This window comes from Budorcas taxicolor, chromosome 25 (assembly GCF_023091745.1).
Source record: "Budorcas taxicolor isolate Tak-1 chromosome 25, Takin1.1, whole genome shotgun sequence".
NCBI lineage: Eukaryota > Metazoa > Chordata > Mammalia > Artiodactyla > Bovidae > Budorcas > Budorcas taxicolor.
In genome coordinates this window covers 40,508,837-40,536,220 of record NC_068934.1, presented here as the reverse complement: position 1 = coordinate 40,536,220, position 27,384 = coordinate 40,508,837, and the positions used below count along the sequence as shown (strand labels likewise).

The window sequence follows — 27,384 nt, the reverse complement described above, 5'->3', positions numbered from 1 at the left end:
GCGCCTTGAGTCCTCCAAGAGGCCAGGTGAGGCCGTCCCGTGATGCCCCGCGCCCCGGTCGCTCTGGCCTGCAACGTGTCTCTGGGGCGGAGACAGCGGCAGTGGAGTTCGCCGCGCGGGTGGGGGATCCTAGTCTTTTCGCTCGTGTCTATACCTCTAGCGTTGCGCTTGAGTCCCAGTGGGCTGCCCCAGGCCTCGACATGTCGTACAACTACGTGGTAACGGCACAGAAGCCCACCGCCGTGAACGGCTGCGTGACCGGTGAGGCTGCCAGGGCAGGAGACCCCTGCGAGGGAGGGAGCTGGGGGCAACCGAGGCCTAGGGAAGCCCGCGGCCCCCGGGTGGCCACCAAGCCCGCGGCCAGGACCGGGCCCGGGGAATGAAAGGCGCTGGCTGCGGAAGGACCTACCGCAGTCCCCGACTTCAAAGAAGCTGTCTAAACACACTCCTTTTAGGGGAGTAAGCGCCTTTAGGGGAGTCAAAGCTGCTTTTGAGGGTACACTTTCGTTCTCGGAGGTCACTTGGCCTCGAGGACAGGGACGGGCCCAGTGGGACAGAGAGTGGGGTATGAGTTGATTGTGCGGTGTTGCTTGAGCCGCGAGATTGGCCTCGCGAAAGGGCGGTGGTGATGGCGATTTGGGGGCACGAATTTTCAAGTGGGAGAGCCTGGGATGTGCAGGGATGTGAAGAGTGTCCGCACTTAGGCGAAAGAGAGGAGTCCGCTTTGCCTGAGGCTGTTGTTTACAAGAAGAAGCTTCTGGGGAAGAGGGTTTAGAATGGCCCAGCCCAGTGCTGGGCTTGCCTTGTTTGTTTGTGCAAGAATTGTTAAGGACACAGATGTCCAGAACCCCGGAATAATCATCTCGAACCAAATTTTCAACAATAGGAAGCTCTCAAGCTTGTATTTTTATATAAATTCTAGTCATGATTCCAAAAGAAAACTACTGTTTGGAGAGTTGGAGGCGGTGAAGGAGTGTGGAGGGGGTTTTGGTAGATTGCTGGGAGGGCAGGCGGGACAAACAAAGCAATATTTTAAGGTGAAGCTCTGAGAATTCTCTTTGTTTGATCTGGTCTGTTTGGTAAAGGTTTTGCGAAAATCCAGCTAAGGAACTGACAAGAGAGGAACACTTTCTCCAGCATCTCTTGTTAATTAGAGGATGAGTCGGCCACTGCAATGGGAAAAGTGAAATTCGAGGGCACAGAGCCATCTGAAGGGTTTTCACAGTCATTGTCAGTTGAAGGACACGCTGCTGTTAGGCCCAGGCTAGTTTTTTTTAGTCTGATGAAGAAAGTAGCTTTCTTGAACGTATGGAGTGAGACTCTTTGAGGATTTGTTAAGAAGGGAGAGAATGGAGGGAGCCAGAGAAATATGTGAAGTAAATGAGAATTCAGGAGGTTTTAAGTAGAAGTGATAGGATTACTTAGTGCTTTGGCTTCAAAAATTAGAGGATCTGTTCTTGCAGGACACTTTACTTCAGCGGAAGACTTGAACCTGTTGATTGCCAAAAATACGAGATTAGAGATCTATGTGGTCACTGCTGAGGGGCTTCGGCCCGTTAAAGAGGTGGGCATGTATGGGAAGATTGCTGTCATGGAGCTTTTCAGGCCCAAGGTAAGTGCTCTGGGTTGGTTGGGCCCAGCAACAAGGGGAGAACTATTGGTTGTAGTTGAGTTTATGTTGTTTTATGTCATTGCTCGTTTAGGATGGGTGCAATAAGGCCTAGGAGAGAAACTTTTCTCTTTTTGAATGGCAGATTTCAGTTTATATTCTTATTTAATAAGTTTCAAGAGATAGAAGGAGAAATTCACTGGGGAAAAAGTTTATTTTATCAAGTTGACTTCTTTAGGAGAGGATGTGAAAGCAGTTTGAAATGTGGGTCACCATCCTGTGGGCCATCATAGTGATTCAGAGAGTAGGCTCTGGAGTTAGGGCAGTACACTTTATTCCTTATTAAATCTAACTGGATGTCACCTAACCTGTCAGAGCCTTATTTCTGCATCTGCAAGATGGGGATAACAGTATCCAGTCTTCTGGGTTATTGTGAAGATGAATAGCACCTAGCACATAATGAGCATTCACTGTCGCCAGTTACCATCGAATTATTATCATTATTATAACCCAGCTGCTTTCTTCAAAATAGCCACCATGTTGCTTCATTATGTGTTTATTGAATCTGATAAGAAAGCAGTGGGTTCAAAATTTAAATTCTAACCCTTTGAACAAAAACTCACTTTGTGGGGTCTGTATTAATAAGTAAGAAAGACTTGGTAGATGCATTTGAGCTTCCCTTGTTCACAGTTTTTTCCTTTTTTCCAAGTACTTGGGAGGGATTAGAGGAGGCGTTACAGTCATCTTTCAGAATTTGAATGGAATAACTGAGATTAGCTGACATGGAACTAGATGAATACATTGTTTGTAGAGCAGAGATACAGAATCTTGGAAGTGGACTAAATGTTTACCAGCTTCAGTTTTGACCTTTTGTACACACCCTTAGGGTGTGTGTAACTCATGTTGTTTATTAACATACATGCTCACCATGGAGTTTTTTCAGGGAGAAAAGAAAATTCTTGAAGAATTTCATATGCTTAGGGAATGATGAAAGTCTAGATAGGTATTCCTGTTTTCAAAAGAAATCTATTTTGATAGTATGATGTTGGTTTCCAGGGGGAGAGCAAGGACCTACTGTTTATCCTGACAGCTAAGTACAATGCCTGCATCTTGGAGTATAAGCAGAGTGGCGAGAGCATTGACATCATAACTCGAGCTCATGGCAATGTGCAGGTGAGGTGGCTGCTGCAGGCTGATGAGTTTTCCAGGTAGGGTTGTCATGATTTGGTGAAGGAAATTGACGTGCTGGGGCAGCTCTCTCTGTGTGGTTAGAGAAACAAGGAGAAAACACTTTTTTTACTCAGAATCCAAGGGATAAGGTAGGTAATAATACTTCATTGAGATTCAGTATATTGCAAAAAAGCCCACACTGACATTTGGGCTGCTTGGCATGTCAAAAAGATGGCACTCGTTTTACTACCACTCCTGCTAAAGTCGTCCTGGGAAGGTGGTACCCAGTGTTCTCTGTTACCCTAGGTGTTGAGGTTCTTCCCTAACCCCAGTTTTATTTCTCAGGACCGAATTGGCCGCCCCTCAGAGACGGGCATTATTGGCATCATTGACCCCGAGTGCCGAATGATTGGCCTGCGACTCTATGATGGCCTGTTCAAGGTTATTCCACTAGACCGGGACAATAAAGAGCTCAAGGCCTTTAACATCCGCCTGGAGGAGTTGCATGTTATCGACGTCAAGTTCTTATATGGTTGCCAAGCACCTACCATCTGCTTTGTCTACCAGGTACTGGAGCAGGAGGAGAGGGAGCAGCAGTGTGGTTTGGCACAGTGGCGGGTTCATTTTTGTTCATCAGAATGTCTGGATTTCATGGTAGAATGGGCAGAAGTGTTTAATGTATTTGTCCTGAAATGTTTTGAATGATGCAATTAGTATGTGTTAGGTTTTGGTTGCACCTTGAGAACAGTAGTACTTATTGTGGAGGCAGGAAACAGGGGCTTGTAGCAGGCTTTAATCCTGAGATTACACTCTGGTTGTGCGCCTCGGAGATTGTGTAGGGTGACCCAGTTTATACTTTGTCACTTACTGGCATGCTAGGGGATTATTAAAATTTAGCTGTAGAGAAATGATCTGGAAATTGCCTTTACACGCAGTGAGAAAATGTCTTGGGGATGCTTTATGTGTCTTCCAAGAAGAAGTACACTTTGATCAGCATACAGCTTTCTGGTGACTGCTGGCTCTTGACTTCTATTTTAGTCTGTGCCTAAAACTTTTGTAGAGCTGATCCTGGGCAGCTGTTCTCTGGGCCAGATCTCTTGAGGGGGTGGGGGTGGGGGCAGGGTGGCGGAGCACCAGACTAACATGCTTGTATCTTGGTAAAATCTCAGCCTTTTAACAAAGGGCCATACAGCATGAGGTTATTTCAGTAGCATGTGCTTGAATAAATGTTGGAAGGAAGCTTAGTCCAAGTCTTAAGAACTGTGTGTGGACATGTAAACACTTTGAAAGCTGTGTTAAGTATTGGAAATACTGATGTATTTTTGTATATTTCTTAGTGTCACCTGAGCGCTACAGCTTTGATCCTGATTGGTATATAGTTCATTTGAATAGGTTGAAACCAGCTTTGGAGATTTTGTTTAATCTTGTTTATAATACATTAAATATCAGAGCTGAAATAAAAACTTAGGATTTCTCTCCCTTCTTCAGTTTTGTAAATATCCAGTCATTAAGACATTGATGTTGGTTATTCAGGACTGACTCTGGGCAGGCTCAGGGCTGCCAGTTGTGAATGACCTTCATTTCCATACGTGGGAAATGGAGACCCAAATCCAAACCCCATCTTGAACATATGGTGACGTTGAGTCTTACTCCTAATCATTGCTGGGAAAATCCTCATCAGCTATAAATTATTTTTTTCCTCCTGTTTTGTGCCCAAAAGTTAGTTTGAAAACTGCCACGTGAGGGAGTTCCCTGGTGGTCCAGTGGTTAGGATTTAGCACTTTGACTGTCGTGGGCTGGGTTCAGTCCCTGGTCTGGGAACTGAGATCCTTCAAGCCCCGCGGCATGGCCAAAATTAAAAAGATAACAGAAAAAGGAAAATACCACGTGAAAGGTAGTCATGCACAGTGCGTCAGGAGCTATAACCGTGATTGAGATGTGGTCCCTGCCTTGAAACACACTGTCGGATTCCTCCCATAACTTTCCAGAGCCGGCCCCAGCCTTTGATGCGGCCGCTCTCCCCTGGCCCCAGGCCAGCTCCTTTAGTCTCTTAAAGGTGACTTCGATGGTTCCAGGTCTGAAGTGAGTCACGGCTCAGAAAAAGGAGGGGACGGTGGTGTTGGTGACGCAGGGTCGGAAGCTGCGACCAGTGTTAGAGGGGCTGCTTGCTCTGTTTTCTGCTGCCGCCCCGTCAGTCTGCGTCTGAGAGTGTGTCAAACAAAGTTTTAAAATTTGTAAATGCATTTCAATTCTCAATGTGTTTGTTTTTCCTCTTTAGCTATTTTGTAAGTTCCTTGAAGGTAAGGAATAGAGGAGATACACACACACAAATACACACACATGTACGTATATGCACATTATATTTCTATAGTGGTTAGTACAGTGTGACATGTTCATTTTTCTACTTTTTAAATCTCTTTGTTGGTTTCGTTGTTAGAAACAGTTGGCCTCAGTCGCAGTCTCCCCAGACTGTCCCAAGCCCAGCTGGTGGCTGTCAGCACGCTCATGGATAAGGATGGGGAGGCCGGTGTGACAGGAGCATCCAGTGCTGTCCCTTTCAGGACCCTTCTCCAGCCCAGGGTTCACCCTTCCTAGGGTCTAATGATTCTACCTTTCCCCACCTAGGACCCTCAGGGGCGGCATGTAAAAACCTATGAGGTGTCTCTCCGAGAGAAGGAGTTCAATAAGGGCCCTTGGAAACAGGAAAACGTAGAAGCTGAAGCTTCCATGGTGATTGCAGGTTTGTTGGGGGACATAGGAAATAGGCCCTGCCCCAGTTCTCTGTTGTTCCTTCCCCACCTTCTCTGCCCCTTTATTTCCGTGCTCCAGTGCTGTTGAGCACACGCATTGTTCACCCCTCCCTTATGTCTCCTCTCTGTAAATGTGCTTCTCTTTGCTTTTTGCATTTCCATCTTCAAGATTGTCTTGTTTTTCACTCTTTCCCCTCAAAGTATAGTTTTCCTTTCTTTGCAGTGGTGGGTTTAACTAAAACAATGAGATTGATTTGCCAAGTGGCACATGGAAAATAGTCTCATTTTATTGTTGGCAAACATTTTTAAAATCCAAAAGAGGCAATAATGCTTATCTTATCTGGTTCCTTTATTTCCCAGACGAGGAAACAGGGCCGAGGGACTTGCCTGTGCCTGTACCTCACTGGCAAAGCCTTTGCTGTTTATCCTATATCCTTCCTCAACATTGTTGTGTGTTTTACCCAGTAGAGAAATTTTAAAAGTCTTAAGTGCAAATTGGTTCTTCTGTATGGTAACCCTGATAATGGGGCAAGTTCAGCTAAGGAACAAGGGGAAAAGTAAAAACTTTTGGATCAGACGTTTAGAAGAGAAAGGGGCAGAATGCATATGGAAGAACACTGGGAAGACTCCCCACCCTTCAGGCCATGTGAACTTCAAAAGAGTGGCAGTAAAAATATTTATCAGGAGTACAGAGTGGGCAGCTTACAATTTCTAAGACAGGAATCTCAGAAAAAGGTTATCGTGTTCCCTGGACTTTGATGTCTAAAATAATGATTATCTTCCAGTTCGCCTCAGAGATAGCTGGCTCAGTGCCTAAGTTGCCTCAGGGTTTGGCAGGGTCTGGGTGCTCAGCATTCTAATGCGGCCCTCTCTCCTGCAGTCCCTGAGCCCTTTGGAGGCGCCATCATCATTGGACAGGAGTCCATCACGTATCACAATGGTGACAAATACCTGGCGATTGCCCCTCCCATCATTAAGGTGAGCAGCATTCCTTTCCTTTTTTTCCTTCTGTTTGTCTCTCCCTCCTTCCCCCCTCATTGGTCAGAAGGGGATTCATAACTGTCACGTTATTCACTGTGTATATGAGACTGTGTCGGTCACTGGGAGTACAAAGAGAGATTGGCTTGGTTTTGCTAACAAAGAGCTTGCTTGCTAACTAAGGGAGAGAGAATAAAGTTCAGATTATCCTTTCTATTCACTGGTGTAATCTGAAGAAAGGAGAAATTCGGGTAATTTTATTGAATGTTAAAGTCTTAAGAGCACAAAGCATGTAAAATAATAAAGTGAAAAATACATATAGACTTAAAACATTAGTCATAAAAAAATTCACCTTAAAATATTGAGTCATAAAAATGAAGCCTTACATGCTTTTTTATCTTCTGAGGCTAAATAACAAAATCTGTGGTAGCGTAGTCCAGGGAATACTTACAGCTGTTTCCTCTTCTGTATATTTGTTTTCCAGTAGAATAATATGTGAGTAAACAGTTAAAGTATATTGAGCTCCTTAGAACGTTGTCCTCAAAAATCAAACGTCCCTGTTTTTGGTCACCTATGTGACTTGAGTGGATTCCTTGCTCATGAAGTGACTGGATTTGGTAAATGGAATGGTCTGCTAGAGTTTACTGTCTGGTGTGGAAGATGCTTTATATCTAATGATTGTGTCTTCCCTCTTGGCAGCAAAGCACAATTGTGTGTCACAATCGAGTGGACCCCAATGGCTCTCGCTATCTGCTGGGAGACATGGAAGGACGGCTCTTCATGCTGCTTTTGGAGAAGGAGGAACAGATGGATGGCACCGTCACCCTCAAGGATCTCCGTGTGGAACTCCTTGGGGAGGTGGGCCTTGTCCCGACTCTTTTACATTCTGCTAGGTGCCTGGTGACCCCAGATGTGTGGTCCCAAACTGCAGCTGGGAATTACATGAGTTGACACCGAATAACAAATGCTCAGTCCTGCTGTGGGAGTTAGTTTTGGAATGAGTAGATTCTAGAGAATCTCACAAGCAGTGGGGTGCTAGCTCAAGTAAAAAGAGAAACAGAAAGATACACTATAGAATTAAAGGTTAATCTAAGGCTGATACTCATTTATGGGAGGACATTCCAAAATCGCACTGTTAAGAACAACTCAGTGAATTTTAGAGGTCTCTAGCTATTTGGAGCTGTTGGGATTAAAATGGTCATTTAGATCAGGCACCTGCAAGACAAATTACATATGTTTCTGACTATAGGGATGCGATAAAGGAAGAATCACAAACTTAAGGGATTTAGAAACGTTCATTGCATGTTACCTGGGGATTTGAAATGGAGACTTATTTTGGGGACCATGGCTGCAGTTGTTGTTTCTCTAGGCACAGGTCTGAGAGATGGATAGGATGGTGTCTGGATCCCTTGTGAAGTACTTTCTGGTGTCTTTCATGCTACTGATTTTCTTTTAGACCTCTATTGCCGAGTGCTTGACGTACCTTGACAATGGTGTTGTGTTTGTCGGTTCTCGCCTTGGTGATTCCCAGCTTGTGAAGGTGAGAAGACATTTTCTTCTTTCTGGCTTCTATTTTGCAGTCTTCACTGCTTTTTCATCAAGTTTTCCCCCTGTGTTTGGTGCCACTCAGAGTTTCTTCAGTTCATCCCTATCCCTATTATACACCATTTTGCTTGATTGATGTAGCATCCTACCTTGATGAGCTTTTTGTCCTAAATGTTCATTCAGCAGTGTGTTAGGTTTTGTGGATACAATGGTGAACCAGACCCAGCTTCTGCCTTCAAATAGATCATAGTCTAATGTACTTTATCCCCTCTAGAATATGAGAATTTGAGCCTTCTCTGTAGAAAATGCATGCAAACATTTTACATTAATTTCCAAACTATTCCTCTGAAATCCATCCATGGGATGCCAGATTAGAAATTCCTGGCTGGTTAGTGGGTCACCCATAGGATGCCCATGTCCCTTAGTCAGCATTGCCCTTCTGGAAGCATCCAGTAGGGCACAGGAAAGGCAGACCTAGTAGGGCTGAGTTTCTTTTGGATGATAACTATCTCTCTAGGGTGCATCTGGAGTGTTCTAAGACTAAAGTTGTTCTTTCTTTTTTAGCTTAATGTTGACAGCAATGAACAAGGCTCCTACGTAGTGGCCATGGAAACCTTTACCAATTTAGGACCCATTGTGGACATGTGTGTTGTGGACCTGGAGAGGCAGGGGCAGGGACAGGTAAGGGGTCATCCTGGAAAGGGATAGTTGGTATGGCCACTCAAACTGTGTCCTGGGTCTGCTTAGCTTGAATGGGGAATGTGCATTGCAGAGAAGTTTTGAGAGCCTCACTCACTAATTCCAAAAATGCAAGAATTACTGCCATTTATTGAGTGCCTATCTTGGTCTGCCAGGCGCTTTACATACATTATCTCTGATCACCCCAGCACCCTTTTAGATATGGATTCTTGGCTATTTCAGAAGTGAGGAAACTTAAGGCTGTGAAGGATTAAACAACTTGTCCAATGTCATGTAACTATTAAAGGGCAAGCGTGTCTGCCCCCAGATCCTGTGTACTTTCTAGTAAACTAGGATCCCAGGAAGGAAACAAGTTTGCTGGGAGCAGTGGTAGGACCCTTTTGCTTCTTGGACTGGGGCGCCCTATCTGCTTGATAAATTTGAGACACTTTGGAGGTTACCCTCTGCTAATTCTGCATCCTCAAACCTAGCTCCCCAGCAGAGGGTGCTTGGATTTAGGTACACCTTGTTTACTTTCTGAGCATCAGTCTAGTTGCCCCATCTCTGGAGGGGGTTATTTAGAAACCTTTTCTCTACTTGCAGCTGGTCACTTGCTCTGGGGCATTCAAGGAAGGTTCCTTGCGAATCATCCGGAACGGAATTGGAATCCACGAGCATGCCAGCATTGACTTGCCAGGCATCAAAGGTAGCCTTTCGGTGGACATAGGATGCAGATCTTATTTGAGTGACTTTGGCCTCATTACATGTCATGAAGACACTTGGGAGCTAGAGGAATGCAAATCAAATGAAGAGAAAAAGAAAGTTTTAATGCCAGATAAGCAGTGGAAGGTTAAATGTATTTAAAGGTTTCAAAGTAAACTTAAAAAAAAAAGATATTGACCAAAATTGGATAATGGAGTAGAGGAACGGGCAATTTAGTGGAAAATTTAATGTTGTTTATATAAGGGAACTGATAGAATCCCTAAAGAAAGAGGAGACTGAGAATGTCATAGAACGAGGTACATATCAAAGGTAACTTCTGGAACAGAAGTACAAATCTTCCTAAATTCTGAGAGAACTCTAATGATCAAAAAGATCAAAGACAGACTACATAGCGAAGGAGTTTTTTAATATACAAACAGTAGACATAACCTAAAATAATATGATAGAACTCAATGTCAAACATCTGTATGAGTAACTGATAGATATCTACTATCAGTAAATGTAAACAGGCTGAAATCGCCTATTATGAGAAGTGGATGATCAGATTGGCTGATAAGGCAAAAATTAGTTCAAAGTAGTATATACAACACAACTTAAAAAAATAATTTAGAATATAAAAAAATAAGATGAGAACAGATTAAAAAGAGATATATGAATTAGGAAGAGATCATAAAACTACAAAACTCAAGAGAATTAATTGAATAGCTAGAGACAGTAAGAACTCATTAAGGTAGGATATAAAATTAATGTACTGAAATCAATAGCTTTCATGTAAAAACACAGTCAGTTAGAAGGTGTAGTAGAGGGAAAGAGGCAATTTACAATAGCATTAGAAAGATAAAATACCATGGAATAAGTTTAACAAGAATTGTGCAAAATTTATTTAAGGAAAACTTTGAAATACTCTTAAAGGATTGAAAGGATAGATTGATCAAATAAAAAAGACATGGTAAGGTCTTATAAATTAATATTATAAAAGCTTTTTCTCTCTTTGATATTTATATTAAAATATATTTCAATAAAAAAATATCAGTTTTTTTTCTTTGACCTGGACAAGTCAAAGTCCAAATGTGAAGCAGAAGATGCAAGGAAAGGTAGGAAAAACTTAAAAAAGAACAATGAGGCGGGTCTAGTCCTACCAGATATTAAAAGGACTGTTAAACCTTAAAAATTAAAAGTGTGGTTTTGGTGCACAAATAGGCAGGAGTCCCATGAGCAAACTCAAATGTCCAGAAATAGACACAATTGTATATGGGGCTTTAGTGTAGGATAGGGGCGGTATCAACTCAGTAAGCTTAGGATGATTCTTTTGAATGAACAGTATTGGGATAACTAGAGTCATTTGAAAAAAGATAAGTTTGGGTCCACACTGCACAATGTGTACAATCTAAATAGATCAAAGACTTAACGTGAAAAAATGAAGCCATGCAAAAGCTAGAAGAAAAAGTTGGTGATTTCCTTTCTAATTTTGCAGTGGGGAAAGTCTTTTAAACTCTGAGTCAAAAGTACAGAAGCCAAAAGGAGACTGATAAATTCAACAACATAAACATAAAATACTCTGCGTGGCAGAAACAAAACACTATAAGTGGAGTTAGAAGAAATGGTCAGTTAGATGAAAACATTTGTAGTTCATCTTATACACAAAGGCCTAATCTGTCTAATTGATAAAAAATTTCTAGAAAGACCACCAAACTTCTTGCCTCCAAATTGACAGGGTACGTGAATGGACAGATAACAAGCCTAACTTATAATAAGTTCAAATCAAAACAAAATAGTGATACTATTCTTTACCAGATGCCAAAATCCAAATGTGACAATGTCTGTGTTGGTGAGGCTGTGAGGAATGGGCATGCTCATTGGCAGTGTCTATTGAAATTACAGCTGATTTACCCTTTAAGCCCAGTTCTGGGCATCTGACCCATAGACTTTCATATGTATAAGATGACATAAATATAAGGTTATTCATTGTGGTATTGTATATTATGGCAGAATACTGAAAAAGCATCCATCATTGGGAACTTGCTAGTAAACTAGTACATCCATAAAATAAATACTGTGCAGAGATCAAAAACAAGGAACTGTTTGGTTCTGATAAGGACTCAGACATATATTAGATGAAAAAAAGTGTGTAGACACTTTGTGAGAGGCTACTGTGTTGGCTTGCAATACAGCATTTATCTATTGAAAAGAATTGGAGGGATAAATTATTATTGTTTACTTATTTGGGGGCTAGTAGAAGTATAGGAGTGAGACTTCTGTATTAAATATTTAAAAAATAAATTTTGACTTTGAGTTGTAGAAATGAATTATCCCATCCAAAATCAATATAGTCTCACCCCTATACCTCTCCTTCCAACCTAGCCCCCAGATGAAAAGCTTTGAAATATTAAGCTCAAACAGTTTAAAAAATACCAAACTTCTTCAGTGTCTTGAAGCCAGGGAGGAACAGAGTGGGTATTTCATCTTAGGACTGACTCCGAGTTTCTTGCTCTTTCTGTGGGGTTAGGCTGCTCCTTCCTTAGACCATGTGGAGCCGAGTGTTGGTCCATGCTGTGCCTCTTAATCTTTGATCTGTGTTCCAGGCCTGTGGCCACTGAGGTCTGATCCCAACCGGGAGACCGATGACACTTTGGTGCTCTCTTTTGTGGGCCAGACAAGGTAAGACGAGTCAGCTCCAAGCATCCATGTAAAGATTGCAAGGTGGGGCAGCTGGTCCGGCTAACCCCAGCCTTCCCTTCTGCTGCAGAGTTCTCATGTTAAACGGAGAGGAAGTGGAAGAAACCGAACTGATGGGTTTTGTGGACGATCAGCAGACTTTCTTCTGTGGCAACGTGGCTCATCAACAACTTATCCAGGTAGTAACTGAGGAAAGAGCAGGCCCCATTTATGCATCACTTTGACCTGGAGTGTAGTACAGAACACCATTGGATTTTAAAAGTCAATTTTTATGTCTCTAAAAGTAATGTAAAAAGGCCTGGAAAAAAATTGAAATTACCTAGAGAATCCCAAGGACAGGGGAGCCTGGTGGGCTGCCGTCTGTGGGGTCGCACAGAGTCAGACATGACTGAAGTGACTTGGCAGCGGCAGCAGCAATCACCCATTGCTGAGAGCAGTGTAACTTTTTTTTTAACTTTGGAGTTACTCCTTTTAGTTTTAATTTTCTTTTGCAAATGTATGTACAGTCGGCCCTTTTTATCTGTGGGTTTTGCATACATGGACTCAACCAACCACGATGAGAAGTATTTGGGGTGGGAATTCCCTGGAGGTCCAGTGGCTAGGACTTGATACTTGGACTTCAATTCCTGGTCAGCGGACTGAGATCCTGCAAGCCACTCGGTGCAGCCAAAAAAATAAAAAATTGGGGGGGAAAAAACATCAGAAAGTTCAAAAAGCAAAACTTGAATTTGCTTTGCACCAGCCACTGTTTACATATCATTTACATTGTATTCACAGTTATTTACAGTATTTACATTGTATATTATATTGTAGATTCCCTTGTAGCTGAGTCAGTAAAGAATCTGCCTGTAGTGCAGGGGACCTGGATTCGATCCCTGGGTTGGGAAGAGCCCCTGGAGAAGGAAATGGCAACCCACTCCAGTATCCTTGCCTGGAAAATCTCATGGACAGAAGGGCCTGGTGGGCTGCAGTCCATGGGGTCACAAAGACTCGGGCACGACTGAGCAACTAACACTACATTGTATTAGGTATTATAGATAATCTAGAGATGATTTAAAGTGCACTTAAGGATGTGAGCAGGTTAGAAGCAAATACTGTTCCATTTTATATGAGGGACTTGAACATCTATGCATTTGATATTGACTGGAGATTCTGGAACCAGTCCCCTGCAGGTACTGAGGGATGGCTGTATGTTGTACTTATTTACATTTATTACATATTACATTTATGTCGTATTTATTTACATTTTCTATTATGGATGGGATCATTGTGTATACATATATATATATAAATATATATATATATACTTGGGGGGGCAGGGCGATATTGTTTTAGCACTAATTATATCCTGTCATCTGAGACACATTTTCCCACTCATTTTAATAGTAATATATACTTATTTGGAAAATACTGAGAAGCACAAAGAAGAAAAAGATTAGTCATATGCTACCATCCCTATGTGACTTTTGATAGCACTTCCAGTGTACTACTTATAACTAGAGTTCTAACTGTTCAGATACTTATTTTAACTTTTTCTGTGATAATGAGGATCATACAGCCCTTTGTACTTGTTAGCCATGAGAGCCTGATTTCTGTGCACCTCTCAGGACCTGGCAGGCTTAAGTTGGGAGTGACCGTGATGCTCTTGGTTTTTGCACACCCTCCTCACCTCGGGAGCTGCTCTCCACACTGAGCAGAGGCAGTATTTGCCTGTCGTGGCTATAGCACTTGAGGGCCTAAGGATTACTGAACTGTCTCCATCGTTTTATTCTCTTGATCTTCCTTTTAGCTAACAGGCAGTGGTGGGTTTAGTTAAAAACCAGAGGGAAGGTCTGTCACTTTGTTGAACAAGTGTGGGAAGTGCCCAGATACTGACTCAGTGCTTTGTCAGTGTTTTCTAACTGGGACCTGAATTCTGGCCCCAGCTCACATATCTTGTTATTCAAGGACATTCCTCTTTTTTTTTTTTTTTTTTAAATTTTCAAAATTACGCTGCTGCACGGGTTTTGTAATTTGTGCTGGACCAGACCCTTCAAAAGCTGATTTCCTATTTTATGCCAGCTCACTTATTACTAATGATGGGTTTCTTTACCAAATGGAAAGACTTAATAACTCTAGGAAGTATTATGTAATCCCATTGTAGTTCATTAGTATCAGTAATAGCTTGTGGTATTTTTCTGCATCTCCCATAGTGTTTATAATTCTAAAGGTCTTTCTTTAAGTAGAAACTCAATTTTGATAAATAAGATATATTGATATTTACTGAAGAATTTTATGTGATTTTAATGGTTCATGCATAGTAAAGAACTTGGATATTTTAGATTCTTTTGGCCGTGCTACACAGGTTGCAGGATGTTAGTTCCTTGACCAGGGATTGAATGTGTGCCCTCGGCAGTGAAAAGGCAGACTCCTAACCACTGGACCACCAGGGAATTCCCAGAAATTGGGTATTTTAGAGATCTGATTTTGGGGTTGAGAAAAACAGGGTCCTACTCCATTGATACCTTTCCATAGGGTGCCATTTGTGATACCCAAGCCTTAATCAGAGTGAAACAGGAAATGCCTTCTCTTTTTCGGGCTGTAGGTATATGAGCTGTAAGCTGCTTGAAGCCAGTCTTCTTCAAGGCTTCAGTTTAAAATGACATCTTCATGTAATCAGTCATTGCGGAACTTGGAAAAATCTATCTATATAGCAGAGAAGGACCTCATACCTTATTCTTAGGGTTCCATGAGGGCAGCATTTACCACCTTCTCACCTCTGTGCAGATCCCTGCAGGGGCTTGGAGACATGGCTCTTTTTTCTCTAGATCACTTCAGCATCTGTGAGGCTGGTCTCTCAAGAGCCCAAAGCACTCGTCAGTGAGTGGAAGGAGCCTCAGGGCAAGAATATCAGCGTGGCCTCCTGCAACAGCAGCCAGGTAGTAGTCGCCGTGGGGAGGGCCCTCTACTACCTGCAGATCCATCCTCAGGAGCTCCGGCAGATCAGGTGTGTGTTTCTGTCTCTGCTCTTTCTGCCTCCCCTCTTCTCTGGGACTTCTTTGATCCCCGGAGTCCTTTCTCTGCCATATTCTTTTCTGTTTAGCCACACAGAGATGGAACACGAAGTGGCCTGCTTGGACATTACCCCTCTAGGAGACAGCAATGGAATGTCCCCTCTTTGTGCCATCGGCCTCTGGACAGACATCTCAGCTCGAATTGCGAAGCTGCCCTCTTTCGAGCTACTGCACAAAGAGATGCTGGGTGGAGGTGTGTTTCTTTTTTTGGTGGGGAGGAGGGTGTTTCTTTTAAAGGCCTGAGTTAGGATCAGAATCAGGATTTGGAACAAGAGCTCAATGTACGTCTTTCTCACAGAGATCATTCCCCGTTCCATCCTGATGACCACCTTTGAGAGCAGCCACTACCTCCTCTGTGCCTTGGGAGACGGAGCACTCTTCTACTTTGGGCTCAACATCGAGACAGGTGAGACTAGCGCGTCAGGTGAGGGGCGCTTTGGAGAATCCAGGGTATTGGAGTTGGCAGAGTGCTTCGCTTCAGGGTGCAGCTTTCGAACCTTCACAGTCCAGCTGTTTGTCCTGTTTTGTTTCTGTTTTTCTCCTGATGCTGTTCTTTCTGTAGGCCTGTTGAGCGACCGTAAGAAGGTGACTCTGGGCACCCAGCCCACGGTATTGAGAACTTTCCGTTCTCTTTCAACCACCAACGTCTTTGCTTGCTCCGACCGCCCTACTGTCATCTACAGCAGCAACCACAAATTGGTCTTCTCCAATGTCAACCTCAAGGAAGTGAACTACATGTGTCCCCTCAATTCAGATGGCTATCCTGACAGGTGAGCCTCTTTTTCTTTCTTCAGTGAGAGCCAGGACAGAAGGCATCATGACCCTTCCCCTCCAGCCTTTCTGCAGTGACAAAGCCTGGCTGAGATGGGATGTGTAGAACAGAGATTTGCAGACCTGCAGCAGAAATACCTCGTAAGCCTTTTAAATGTGCTGAATGGGTTTTGAATCTTTCTTAGAGTTTGCTTTGGCAGATCTAGGGTTGGGGCCCAGATCTGAATCTGTATTTTTAGAAAACCTCTTAGGCAATTCAAGTGACTGGCCAAGTTTCAGAGTCCCTGTGGCAGAGATTCATTATGCGTTCCCCTGGAGCAGGGATTCTCAAAGTGGCTCTCTCACTGCAGCCGTGGCACTACATGGGAACTCTCTTTTAGAAATGTACATTCTCACACCTCGCCCATGGACCCACCAAATCAAGCTCCAGGGGCAGGGCCAGCAGTCTTAGCTTCACAAGCCCCCCAGGTCGTTTTGATGCCAGCGTGGTTTGATAGTTCGAGAATCACTGTTCTATATCCAGATGCTACACGTTAGTGTTAAACAGATAGCTGTAAAAATCTCAGCCTAGGCCCAACCAGACCAATTAAATAAAATCTGGAGAGGTGGGGCTGAACTTCAGGTGTGTTTTAACAGAGCGCTGTAGTTGAGAATCACTGCCCTGTAGTAAACTAGTGTAATTCTGCCTTGTTTTTCTTCCTCTTATGGAGTTGCCTCATAGAATCCTTTTCTTCCTTGGCTGTACTCAGTCTAAACCCAGAACCTTCTTTCCAGCCTGGCACTGGCCAACAACAGCACCCTCACGATTGGCACCATCGATGAGATCCAGAAGTTGCACATTCGGACGGTTCCCCTGTATGAATCTCCCAGGTGAGGGGCAGGGCAGGGGAGCTGCGGGGGAGGGGGCCCTGGGGTGGGCGTGCAGCGCTTCAGCCTTTTCCTGAGGGGCCTTGTTGTTCCATGCTTGTTCTGTAGGAAGATCTGCTATCAAGAGGTGTCCCAGTGCTTCGGGGTCCTTTCCAGCCGCATCGAAGTCCAGGACACGAGTGGGGGCACAACTGCTCTGAGGCCCAGCGCCAGCACCCAGGTGAGGGCAGCGGACGAAGAACAGTGGTGTGAGAGCAGCGGCAGACTGTTCGGAAAGGGTCGGATAGTAGATACTTTAGACTTTGCAGGTCACAGTCACAGCTACTTGCCTCGGCCCTTACAAAGGTGTCTGTAGACAACAGGTGGGCGTAGCTGGGCTCCAGTAAAATCTTAAAAAAATAGGCAGGGAGCTGGATTTGGCCGCCTCGGTAGAGGCTTGAGAAGAGCTTTGAATAAGTGTGGCTTCAGTGATTTTGCTACCTAGTGCCCTTGCCTTATGAATAATTCCTCTCCTCTCATTATCATTTTGGGCACTTTGTGTCGGGTATGGGTAGTAGCGTCGTGCCGTAGGTAACAGCATGGGACTTGGAGTCTGACAAAACTGGCTGCAGGGTTGTGGCTCACTGTGTCACCTTGGGCAGCTTCAGTTTTCTCATCTGCAAAATGATAATGAACTGTCTAGAGCCGTACATCACAGACCTGGTGGAGATGTTAGCTGGTCATTTTATTCCATGTATTCTTTGCCTTTCTTGCTTGCAGACATCCATGGTCTGACTTCTTCCCTTAATCCAGAGTAGGTCTTTATGTATTCGTTTTTATTCGCAGTGGTTTCCTGCCGTTCCCATTGAGAGAGGTGGAAGCCTGTCACTTTATTAGGTCGCCTGGGTTTCTTGTTAGCTTTCTTGATTGACTTAGCATCACCGTTGTAGTGCTCTTAAATGCCCTTAGATTCTGGCAGTGTTTTGGACTGCTGTGTCAATTCCATATGGAGTTTGGATCCTTAGCCTCAGTCCCTGTGTCCTCTCTGAAGCCCTTTGCACTTGGGCTCTGTGCAGGCGGCCAGCCTCAAGTTTTTCTCGTTCAAACTCTGCCTCTCTGTTCTCTGATCCTGTCTGATGCTCACACTGCTGTCCCAGCACCCGTTCTTTTGAGAGGGGTGATGTGTGTTCTCTCTGTTCCCAGGCCCTGTCCAGCAGCGTCAGCTCCAGCAAGCTGTTCTCCAGCAGCACAGCCCCTCACGAGACCTCCTTTGGAGAAGAGGTGGAGGTGCATAACCTCCTTATCATTGACCAGCACACCTTTGAAGGTGCAAATGAGCTCTTTCTGTCATGTGTACCTACGTCCTCCCTAAGCTAGGCTCTTCTGGGCTCTGCTGTATTCCAGAATTTGATAGACACTGGCAGACTATCCTAGGAGGAGAAGAAAGGGTGGGGCCTCAGAGTTGGCTGTGAGTTCAGAGTACTGGGCCTCCTCATGTCAGAATAGGCTGGCGAGGAGATAGGAGTAGCAGGAAGCAGATGCCTTCTGTACTGTGCTCCAAGCTGAGCTGTGGACCTCAGAGAAGTGCAGAAGCACACATGCGTGGGGTCGTCAGTCAGTCACCTCTCTACTGTTCTTCTTCTAGTGCTTCATGCCCACCAGTTTCTGCAGAATGAGTATGCCCTCAGCCTGGTCTCCTGCAAGTTGGGCAAAGACCCCAACACGTACTTCATTGTGGGCACGGCCATGGTGTACCCAGAAGAGGCAGAGCCCAAGCAGGGTCGTATTGTGGTCTTTCAGTATTCAGATGGTAAGTGGACACAGTCTCTGGCTTTTGAGAAATTTAAAAACTGGGAAAGGAAGCAGACAGACAGTTTTAGGTTTCAGCCTTAGTTATGCAGAAGAACTTGGGTTAATTGCAGTGACACAAGATTCAAGGTGTTTCTCTCTTAAGCTCTTGATGGTCTGAATGAGTTTTGGAGTATGTGAGCAGCGGCACAAATAAAATCTGCCCCTTTTTTTCTTCCTTTTTCACTCTTTGAAAGGAAGAGAACGGGAGGGGCGACCAGAATGAGATTAGGATTTCTGGTAGGACTCTGTGGAGTGTACTCCACTCGGCTGCTCAGCCTCTTAGGCCCTCTTCCAGCGTCAGCACTTGGTGCTCGTTTCTGCATCTTCTCATCTCCCTACCCATGATGGCTCTGAAGACTAGCTGTCAGCCCCCAAACCTCAGGTTAGATGGCTGAGGTAGAGTCTGGTCTCCATCTTGAGGGGAGATCTGGAGTCCCAGGTGGGAGGCAGAATCTGAGCACTGTCTGGAATCGTTGCATGTTATGTGGGGGCCCACACTTCTAGAGGTAATTAACCCCAGTATATATGGATTCTGTATTCTCTGCTTTGAAATGAGGGGTTTGGAGGGGCAGGAATTAGAGCCGGGGGTGGGGGGAAGGGAAGTACAAGATTCTTCTGATTAAAGTGTGGGCTCATGAAGGAGACTGAAGGGTATCTTTTTTCCTCCAGGAAAACTACAGACTGTGGCTGAAAAGGAGGTGAAGGGGGCCGTGTACTCCATGGTAGAGTTTAACGGGAAGCTGTTAGCCAGCATCAACAGCACGGTGAGCCCTCCTTCTGGCCTCAGCCTCACACCTCTGTCCACAGAGCCTGGGTCCCGTGCATTTTCTCCCTCTGGCCTCGGCCTCAGGCCTCACGCCTCTGTCCAGAGAGCCTGGGTCCCGTGCATTTTCTCCCTCTGGCCTCGGCCTCAGGCCTCACGCCTCTGTCCACAGAGCCTGGGCCCCGTGCATTTTCTCCCTCTGGCCTCGGCCTCAGGCCTCACACCTCCGTCCACAGAGCCTGGGCCCCGTGCATTTTCTCCCTCTGGCCTCGGCCTCAGGCCTCACACCTCTGTCCACAGAGCCTGGGTCCCCGTGCATTTTCTCCCTCTGGCCTCGGCCTCAGGCCTCACACCTCTGTCCACAGAGCCTGGGTCCCCGTGCATTTTCTCCCTCTGGCCTCGGCCTCAGGCCTCACACCTCTGTCCACAGAGCCTGGGTCCCCGTGCATTTTCTCCCTCTGGCCTCGGCCTCAGGCCTCACGCCTCCGTCCACAGAGCCTGGGCCCTGTGCATTTTCTCCCTCTGGCCTCGGCCTCAGGCCTCACGCCTCCGTCCACAGAGCCTGGGCCCCGTGCATTTTCTCCCTCTGGCCTCGGCCTCAGGCCTCACGCCTCCGTCCACAGAGCCTGGGCCCTGTGCATTTTCTGAACTGCGTGTGTGTCCTGATTTTAAGGGTAGCAGAGTAGCGAGCACGGAGGATGGCGCTGGGAATATGGGGAGGTGGGGTTGGACCAGACGCCAGGTTTGGTTCTGTGAAGCCCTGTACATATTGTTCTGTGGGAATTGAGAAGAGGGTAAGAACTGTGGTCCCTGCACTTAGAATGTGTCATGGCCTGACAATATTTCATCTGTGTGGGACAGAATGGGCCAAACTGCATTCATCCTGAGTAAACCCCTGAAATACTAGGCCTGTGAAATTCTCCACTTTTCTTCTGGCATGACTTCACCTCCTCCCTTGCCAAAAAAACACAAAAGTAATACACTATACACGGTCAAACAAATTTGGGACTTGCTGTATCCTGTATCTTCTGCTTAGAAGCTTCTCGGTGCATTGTAGCATATGAAAGATTCTGAGAAGATCAAGAGTAGAAAATCATTGCTTAAATACTTCTTTTTTTTTTCCAAAGAGAAAGCAGCTTTATTTATTTTTTGGCTGTGCTTTGTGGCACGTGAGATCTTAATTCCTAGACCAGGTATCTAACCTGCACCCTCTGCAGTGAAAGCACAGAGCCTTAACCACTAGACCAGCAGGGACGTCCCCTTAAGTACTTTAACTTGACATTCATTCAGAAGTACTAACTGAGCACTTGAAGTATACTAAGCACTGTTTTGGTAGTTGGGATGTAGCAGTAGATGAACTGGACAAAGAGCTAGCCTCCTGGGGCCTGTGAGCAAATAGAATATATATGTGTATGTACGATGAGAAGTACCTTGTGAAAAATAAAAACAGGACAAGAAGCTGACGGGGTACCAGTGCAAGCAGGGAGGTGGCGCTGTTTTGTCATATGCTCAGGAGGGTTTGCACAGTGGCTTTTGGGCAGATGTCTAAGGGAAAGGAGGGAGCCAGCCATGCATTGCTCTGGAAGAAGACAAGTGACAGGAGTCCATGGCCGGCCTGCACCCAGTGTGGGAAGGCAGTGCTGGGTGCTGGGAGATAAGTTGGAGAGGCAGCCGGGAGGTAGCACGTGCGGAACCAGATAGGCTGTGTGCTTTGGGTTTGTAAGGACTTTGGGTTTTACTCCGAGGGGATGGGAACCTCCAGAGGGTTTGAGCAAATGCATGACATGACTGTAATTTTTTTATATAAGTATGTATAATATATATATATATATATATATATATAAGATGCTGGTTTACTTATTAGGCTGTGTCCAGTCTTAGTTGTGGCACACAGGGTTTTTGTTGTAGGCGCGGGCTTTCTAGTTGTGGTGTGGGGGGGGGGTTTCGTTGCCCTACGGCATGTGGGATCTCAGTTCCCCAACCAGGGATTGAACTCATGTCCCCTGCATTGGAAGGTGGATTCTTTTCCTTTTTAAATTTATTTATTTTTAATTGAAGGATAATTGCTTTACAATATTGTGTTGGTTTCTGCTATATGGAAAGTGGGTTCTTAACCACTGGACCACCAGTGAAGTCCCTGCAGTTACATTTTGAAAAGCTCACTGCACATCTCGGAGAGGGTGGTAGAAGACCAGGGGTAGGAGCAGTGAGGTCAGCTCAGAGGCTCTGGTGATGACCCAGAGAGCAGTGGACGGTGCTGGGAGCATGTGCTGACCGAGGAGCTGAAGGGTAGTCAGATTCCACAGATGTTAGTATTGAGGGCTTGAAGATGTGTCATGAGAAGGGAATAAAGGGTCAAGAGTTTTGGCCTGAGTAGCAGAGATAGTGTTGCTCTGTACTGATGGAGGAAGATTGTGAGTGGGGCAGGTTTGGAGAGTAAGGGAAAACTGTATCTTTGCTTACAACATTTCTGACACCATGTGTGAGGAGTTTTTATCCCTACGACAATCAGTTTTCCAACTGGGGGTCCTGTAATTTACTTGAATTCTGATTTTAGCTGCCCAGAGTTGGAGTCAGCTGTCATAGGTTCAAGGGCTCGGTCCCACAAGACTGTCTTTATGCAAACCCCAGCCCAAGTAGTGTTCCTCACACTTCTGTCTGACTTGCTCCTAAGTTAGGGGTTCCCACAATTAGGTTTCATAATTTGCTGGAAGGGCTCATGAGACTCAGAATGTTTACTTGCATTTGCCGCTTCTTCACCCCACTCTTGGAAGTCTGGAAGCCCAGTTCAACTCGGCTTATCCTAATCTGTGGTGTTCTGGGCTCACTTGACCCAGAACAGGAGGTGTGGTAGCCGTTGTGATTATTACGAGTGAGCCTTGGAGTGCACACCTGTGGAGCTAGGGTTCTTTGGACACATCTTGAGAAATCATGGCTTAATATATTCTTCCCAGGAGTGTCTGTATGTGCAGAGGTTTGGGTGGGGCTGCCTTGACCCTGAAGGATCTGCTGGGACTGGGCCGTGCCGAGTATCTGTTCATCTGTCTGTTAATCGTAAAGCATCTTGTTTCTTTTGGAGATATGGTTATAACTGAAGAAACACTGCAGTGAAGAGAAAAGGGGTATTTTTTCCCCTTTGGGTAGAGGGGTGGCCAGAGACTTCAGTTCTTTAGAGTAAGTTTCTGTTGGACTTTTCTGTTCTATTTTCTTTGCTCATTGGATGTACATCAAAAGGTGCCAGGGATGTATGTGTTTTGAGAAGGGTTCAGAAAGGGCAGTTTGGTGGGAGGTGATCTTCCTTCTGATCAGGAAATTGGAAATGGATCTTCTCTTTCTAGAGATATTTCTGTAGACAGTTACCAGACTTAAGTCACAAAACCATCTCGTCATTTCTATAGTGTTACTTGCATTACTATTTACTTAGTATTTTTCTTTATCCTGACTTTTTTTTTAATATAAAGGAAGACTTTGTAGTATTGTTTCATGTGCTCACTCTGTTTTCATCTTTCATGAATATATGATAATTACAAACGCTCATGCAAGTTCCGCAGCAAACCATTTCACACCCCACACTGCACTTGGGTAAGTGGTGCAGCAGATGGAAGGCCCCTGGGGCTGAGAGAAACACGCTGCCCACCCTCACACCCCGCCCCCCCAGGTGCGGCTTTATGAGTGGACGACGGAGAAGGAGCTGCGCACCGAGTGCAACCACTACAACAACATCATGGCGCTCTACCTGAAGACCAAGGGCGACTTCATCCTGGTGGGCGACCTGATGCGCTCGGTGCTGCTGCTGGCCTACAAGCCCATGGAGGGCAACTTCGAAGAGGTAGGGGGGTGTGGGCAGTCGGCTTGCTTAAGCTGGCGGTCAGGGGTGATGAAGCCCAGTGTGGGCGGAAACCTCATCCCTGGAGCACAAATTGTGCATCTGTTCAGTCTTTTTAGAGACCCCCAACTTGAACTCTGAGTAGGCCCTGTTCCAGGACGGTGTTGGCCAGGCAAAGGGGAGACTCTCTCTAGAGGGGTGGTTGTTAAACACAGGCAGGGCAGGCACTTGGCCAAGTCCCAGCACTGGCTTGCATGCAAACTGCTGATTGTATTTCCCCTCTTATATTTTGTCTTTTTTAAGATTGCTCGAGACTTTAACCCCAACTGGATGAGTGCTGTGGAAATCTTGGATGATGACAATTTCCTGGGGGCTGAAAATGCCTTTAACTTGTTTGTGTGTCAGAAGGATAGGTGAGTGGCCAGCTGTGGGAGTGGCCTGTGGTAGGTGAGGACACAGGGCCCTCACAGGCTTGCATGCGCCTCTTCACAGGGGTAGACGGTATCTGTGAGAGAATCAGGCTGCAGAGATGGATGAGCCTCTTCAGGCCGGCTCCTCTGTGGACTGGGTGGGCCCACCAGGGAGTCTGTCCATCACTGCACGCGGTCCTTGGGGTCCCGTCTGGGGGGACAGGAGGCCTGGGTTGTGAGTGTCTTGCACCCCTTGCAGCGCTGCCACCACGGACGAGGAGCGGCAACACCTCCAGGAGGTTGGGCTCTTCCACTTGGGCGAGTTCGTCAACGTCTTTTGCCACGGCTCTCTGGTTATGCAGAACCTGGGCGAGACTTCCACGCCCACGCAGGGCTCGGTGCTCTTCGGCACGGTCAATGGCATGATTGGTAAGGGTGGCCCCGAGGGGGGTGCTCCCATGCAGCCCTCCTTCCCAGGGCCAGGGGAGAGCAGGGTTTCGAGAGTCCGTGGCTGGCTGGTCTGTCCTCCTCCCTGGGCTCCCCTTGGTAGGCAGTGCTCGCTGTGGGCTCTGGAGCGCCCTGTAGCTTTTGATTCCCTTTGCTTCCTTAGGCCTGGTGACTTCATTGTCAGAGAGCTGGTACAACCTCTTGTTGGACATGCAGAATCGACTCAATAAAGTCATCAAAAGTGTGGGCAAGATTGAGCACTCCTTATATCCTTCCCAGAGGTGCCCCCCTTACTCAAAAACATGGCCTGGCCCAGGCAGAGTGCACATTACCGTGAGCAGCCTCTGGAAGTTTGTCCCTCTAGAAAACGTCTTGACTAGATTCCAGTGGGGAACAGGCTACGTAAAAACTTCTCATGGAAAATTTCAAGCACACGATATTGGAGAGAACCGTATGAGTATAATGAACCCCCATGCACTTATCTCCCAGTTTTATTGGTTCATCTTGAAAATGTATGTTGATGTTCATGCACTGTGTCTGCTTCTGACCTTCTGGCGTTGCATGTCAGACCTAAGTTTAGATCACAACTTAGAACATCCTTTCAGAGATCTTGTTTGGGGCAGCGGTGTTTGAGGACCCTCGCTAGAGAGGCTAAATGGAAAAGGAGGAGAAAAGCAAAGAAGCTGTAAATTCCAGAAGCCCAAGGGTCAGCCCCCTGGACAGTGAGGATCCAAGTACTATTGGAAGTTTGTTTATTATGGGAGAGGGACGAGGAGCCCTCGGGCTCTGGAGGGGATTCTGCTGAGAAGTCTGTTGTAAGACAGGATGAACCAGCTCTCGCCGAGGAGGGAGGAGGTAGGCTGACTTGTTGGTGTTTTGCTAACCCGCAGGACTTTAGGCACATCTCTTGTTTCACTGAGCCTCAGTTTATTAATCTGTGAAGGCCAGGCTTAAAGAGTGGTTCTTCCTAGGCAAGCATCCAGTTCGCGTGGAGCAGTTGTTAAAAAAAAAAACATCTCTACATGTCCATGCTCTGAACTAAGAATCATGTGTATTCTGTTTTTAAAATTTTAATTTTTTAATTGTTTTTGGTCTTGCTGTGTGGCTTGCAGCATCTTAGTTCCCTGACTAGGGATTAAACAAACTCATGCCCTCGGCATTGAAAGCCCAGACTCTTAACCACTGGGCTGCAGGGGAAATCCCTGTAATTTTTAAAATGTTATTTTGACAATTATTCCAGTTGAGAGGATCATTGGATTAGGTAACGGTTTATAGGTCTTTGAAATTGCAAAACTGTCCAAACAGCTGTGATATTTAGCTGAACCTGTTGTTTTCTGTTCTCCTCCTGATAATTGCTTCAGACTGTGGTCTTGTGCACAGAGGTAAGGATGACTTCGGAGAGGGTATTTATTATTTCCCAGTGATCAGCACATTCCTTAACTCACCTGTCCACTTGGAGATCCTTTCATACTGAACGAAAGACAGAACCAGCCACCGGCTTCATCGATGGTGACTTGATTGAGAGTTTCCTGGATATCAGCCGGCCCAAGATGCAGGAAGTTGTGGCAAACCTACAGGTGAGCTGTGCCACTGTGCAGGGTGCAGCCCTGGGGCCAGTGACTCAAGTCCATTGCAGGGCCAGGCACACCAGGAGGCCTCCCCTCCCTTGGTTCCCAAGTGCCAAGAGCTCTTTTTAAAGTTTTCTTCTACCCACATGGAAAGGTAGTGTCCAAGGGCAAGGAGATAAGGCTGAGGCTCGTGGGTTCCCCCACCAGGCACCAAGCACTGTAACTTTAGCAACGAGGGCACCTTCGGGCATGTCTGGGATCCCTGGCACATCCTTAGGAAAGGGGCAGGGACAGGATCCTGCAGAGAAGAGGAGTTTCCATGGTGCTGGAGTTTGGGGTATTGCCCACTGGAGGCGGTGCCTCTGGCAAACAGCCGGACGGAGGTGGATGTATATCCTGGGTGGCAGCCTCTGGGCAGCTTTGCTCTCAGCAGACCATGCTCACCTGGACCCCCAAGGGGAAGCACGGGCTTCTGGTGATGAGTCCTCGCTCCTGCCACGGCAGTGTGGCGCAGGGTACCGTTGTGGGCGTCCCCTTCCCCAGGGAGGGAGAGCCCGCTCTCAGCCCTCACAGCCTCCCCTCTTCCCCTTTCCTCGTTGCAGTATGACGATGGCAGCGGGATGAAGCGAGAGGCCACTGCGGATGACCTGATCAAGGTGGTGGAGGAGTTAACTCGGATCCATTAGCCAAGGGCAGGGATCCCTTCCCAGACCCTCTCTGAAGGCTTTGCCCTCCTGCTCTCCTCCTCCCTGCCACTGTCTCTCGGCCATGGGAAGCCTGTCCCTAAGCCCCAGAAGCCACAGCCTACCTGAGTGGAAATGGGGATTTCGTAGAACGAAAACCAGTTCACTGGAGACCTGGGCAAGGGCTGATGGTGAAATATTTTCTCCCTGGATTTTTACCAGTCTCATATGATTCCAGCCATCACCTTGGGCCACCAAGCCTGGATTGGTGCAGCCAATTGTCCTCCTTCCAGGGAGCAGTTTTGCAGCTCTTTGGCTGAAAGGAAGCTCTGTGTGTGTGTGTGTGTGTATGTGTGTGTGTGTGTGTGTGTGTGTGTCTCCCACACTCATGCATTGTCCTCACTATCTTTTTATTTAGGTTTGGGGTTGGGGAGGGTTGTGGGTAGGGGGGAGGTGGGGTGGGAGGGGTTCGTTGTCTTTGAGGTGAGAGCTTCCTTCGCTTTCTTCTGTTGCCTCTGAGGGCTTTGGGTCTGGAGGGCTGACCACCAGGCCATGGGCTGCCTGAGGGTAAGACCTGCAGATGGTGGATGATTTCCAAGCCACAGCCTTTTTGTCTCCGGGGAACTGCCTTCTTCAGAGGAAAGGAGGTGGGGGGCCGTGAATTGGTGGTTAGTTTCTGAGTTTTACCAAATAAAGTAGAGTCTAAGAAGAAAGATTTATTTGTTTCTGCTCTTCTTTTCCTGCTTGGCTCTCCAGCATCCCAGACGCTCTGTGCTCAGGGTACTGCAAGCACCATTCTGTCCTTCACAGCCATTGCAGCGGCCCCTTGTCCTGGCTGCTGGAACATTCCTTTCAGGTAGAGAAGTGTCCGCTGTACCTCTCCTTTGTCATATGATCGCTGTTGGTGGGATCCCAGGGATGAAGGGAGTCAGGTTTCTGAAATTCAGCTGTCTTGGGTTGCCTTTGACTCCAGTCATCCTTCTATTCCCAGTGGCCTCTGTTAGTAATGCTGCTTGGGCTGCCTCTCCTGACGTCAT

General features: G+C 46.2%; 1 protein-coding gene across 1 annotated transcript; it reads left to right on the top strand.

Annotated features, from left to right (window-relative positions):
• The first annotated feature begins 63 nt into the window (after window positions 1–63).
• Window positions 64–26,766, top strand: DDB1 (damage specific DNA binding protein 1). Its single transcript, XM_052662546.1, has 27 exons — window positions 64–261; window positions 1,464–1,612; window positions 2,666–2,782; window positions 3,125–3,346; window positions 5,405–5,519; window positions 6,410–6,507; window positions 7,207–7,365; window positions 7,964–8,047; window positions 8,617–8,733; window positions 9,334–9,436; window positions 12,036–12,111; window positions 12,200–12,308; window positions 14,937–15,115; window positions 15,212–15,375; window positions 15,481–15,588; window positions 15,745–15,952; window positions 16,728–16,823; window positions 16,929–17,040; window positions 18,003–18,126; window positions 18,445–18,609; window positions 19,320–19,414; window positions 23,072–23,242; window positions 23,543–23,652; window positions 23,909–24,078; window positions 24,260–24,362; window positions 25,550–25,673; window positions 26,267–26,766. The coding sequence occupies exons 1-27, from the start codon at window positions 201–203 to the stop codon at window positions 26,348–26,350; spliced, it is 3,423 nt and encodes a 1,140-aa protein (XP_052518506.1). The 5' UTR covers window positions 64–200; the 3' UTR covers window positions 26,351–26,766.
• The last annotated feature ends 618 nt before the right edge of the window (window positions 26,767–27,384 follow it).

Excerpts from the sequence above, each read along its gene's own strand:
- DDB1 (XM_052662546.1), top strand. The coding sequence starts at position 201 with ATGTCGTACAACTACGTGGTAACGGCACAGAAGCCCACCGCCGTGAAC. Across the intron at positions 9,437-12,035 it reads TGACTTGCCAGGCATCAAAG|GCCTGTGGCCACTGAGGTCT; the intron begins GTAGCCTTTCGG and ends TCTGTGTTCCAG. Across the intron at positions 24,363-25,549 it reads GGCAAGATTGAGCACTCCTT|TTGGAGATCCTTTCATACTG; the intron begins ATATCCTTCCCA and ends TCACCTGTCCAC.